General features: G+C 35.7%; 1 protein-coding gene across 1 annotated transcript in view; it reads right to left on the reverse strand.

The window, feature by feature from the left end:
- The window catches only part of AFM (afamin), a 17,808-nt gene that overhangs the window by 5,003 nt on the left and 10,825 nt on the right, over positions 1–1,980 (reverse strand). The window contains exons 7-8 of the mRNA XM_012805322.2: positions 814–911; positions 513–576 (exon numbers count right to left, since the gene is read on the reverse strand). Of these exons, the coding sequence (XP_012660776.1) occupies positions 513–576; positions 814–911 (162 nt within the window). The remainder of the gene's footprint in view (positions 1–512; positions 577–813; positions 912–1,980) is intronic.

Consider the following 1,980-nt stretch of genomic DNA (forward strand, 5'->3'; position numbering starts at 1 on the left):
CCACTGAGCTGCCTCTGGCTCCCTAGTTATCTCAGAAGCTTTTAGATTTGCCTGGCCTGTCCCATCTGGGAGTAGGAGCTCCTTGGTAGTGTGTAAAATCCTGCCTAAAACCCTTTGCGTAGTTAGTAAGGGTTTAAAGGGAGAGTTCAATGGAACGCATGTCAGCGAAGGGTCATCTGAGATGAAGGGAAGGAAGATCTTTCACAGGCTGAGTTTGAATTCCCAGCTAATAGCCAAACTGCAAAAACAGTCAAGTTGGGTTTTTTAAATTGTGTTTTGTTTCAATTTGAAGATGTCGAGTTTCAACAAACACTACATCAGCATAGTAATTAAGAAAATCCAAGTAAAATGCATATTATTTATGAATTATCATAAGCTCTGAAAAATTAAATATTAAAGTGGTAACTACAAATCCACTTATTTCTGTAAACTCAGTTAAGATGGGCTTCAATCGTGGGCAAAACATCTCTTCCCCAGTAAATTGTAATTTCCTGAAATTTGTTCCATTTCACTTTCAAATGGGGCAGGATCCAGGGATTCTGGGTTAGGCCCAGGAAAGCCGAGTCCAAACAGAAACTAAGCATCAGAAAATCATTTTGTCCAAAATCTTAGAAAATTCTTCCATTTCTAGCCTCATTTCTGGTAAAGGATTACTGTAACAGCTCAACATGCATTCTTGACTTTTGAGTTTTTTATTCCTTCCCAGAGTTTAAGAATTGTGCACTAAAAGATTTGACCTAACTCTTTTATACTTTGATGGAATCTTCCTTTTATCCTGGTAACAACTGTTAGCCCACTTTGCAAATAACCTACCGGTATTTCAGGCCATTCTCGCCCCAGTTCTGGAAATGTTCACATTCTCGCTGTACTATCTTGAGGCTTTTCTCAGTTGTCTTTTTGAATCTGTCTTCCTGAAAATAAGAACAATCACAGTCACACACATTTTATCTAAAATTTAATCCCAAACTGTAAGTCAACCTATTAAATATTTTCAAACTCTAATTATTAGAAATTACTCACTAAATTAAGGGCACTTTTTATATGTATGTGCAAAGATTTTTATTTTTCAGTTTTACATTTTTTGCTAAATTTGAAAGTTCAAATTTTTCATTATCATCTTGTACATTCTATAGAGCCTTCCAATTAGCAAAGTAAAAGTTAAATCTCATGCTGACAATGATCACGTTCAACTTTCACTTTGAAGTGGCCAGAGCAGTCACTATCTGCATTTTTAAGTAAAAAAGAAACTGACCTTGTGAAATTGACTTTCCCAGAATGAATGACCCGGCTAGTAAGTATTGCTACCGAGCATTTTAATCATGCTTATTTTTATCACTTTTTTCATTATTTAGATTTAGAAATTAAAACCTTCAATGCTACGTAGTTGTCTTCAAATATTTAATGAACTCTCTCGTGTGCCATAAAATTGGACATCTGCTGGGCAGAGTGCTAAATACTCGGGGATGGATGCTATGGCACACTTGGTATCTCATGCAGAAAGAGAATTTTCTAGCACTGAGATTCGTTTAAGGCTCAGGAACAGAACGCGTCATCAGGCACAGCGGCAGAGCAGGAGGGAGACCCGACTCTTACTCCATTGCTCAAGTTTGAATCAACCGGCTTTTATGACAAGCGGAAGAAAATTTTAAAATAAAGCAAAAAATTAAAAATAATTCAAAGGAATGAGAAATAAATAAAAAATGTACAATAATTTCTGCAACCTTTAAGGAATGAATATGGATTGATATAAAAAAACATTAATCTCAGTAGGAAAATGGGTAATAGATATGAACAAGTTGTTCACAGGAAATTTGGAAATATAATGGCTAAAATCATATGAGGAAATTTAACATCATTTAAAAATCCAACAAATGTTTGCTTAAAATACTGCTGTTGTTTTCTACATATAAAGATGGCCAAGTTAATTTCCATGTGCAATGTTGGCAAAAGCAAGGCTGGAGTGGGTGCTCTCAGGCACGC

The sequence above is a fragment of the Otolemur garnettii genome, unplaced genomic scaffold, assembly GCF_000181295.1.
Source record: "Otolemur garnettii isolate 467f Iridium unplaced genomic scaffold, OtoGar3 scaffold00039, whole genome shotgun sequence".
NCBI lineage: Eukaryota > Metazoa > Chordata > Mammalia > Primates > Galagidae > Otolemur > Otolemur garnettii.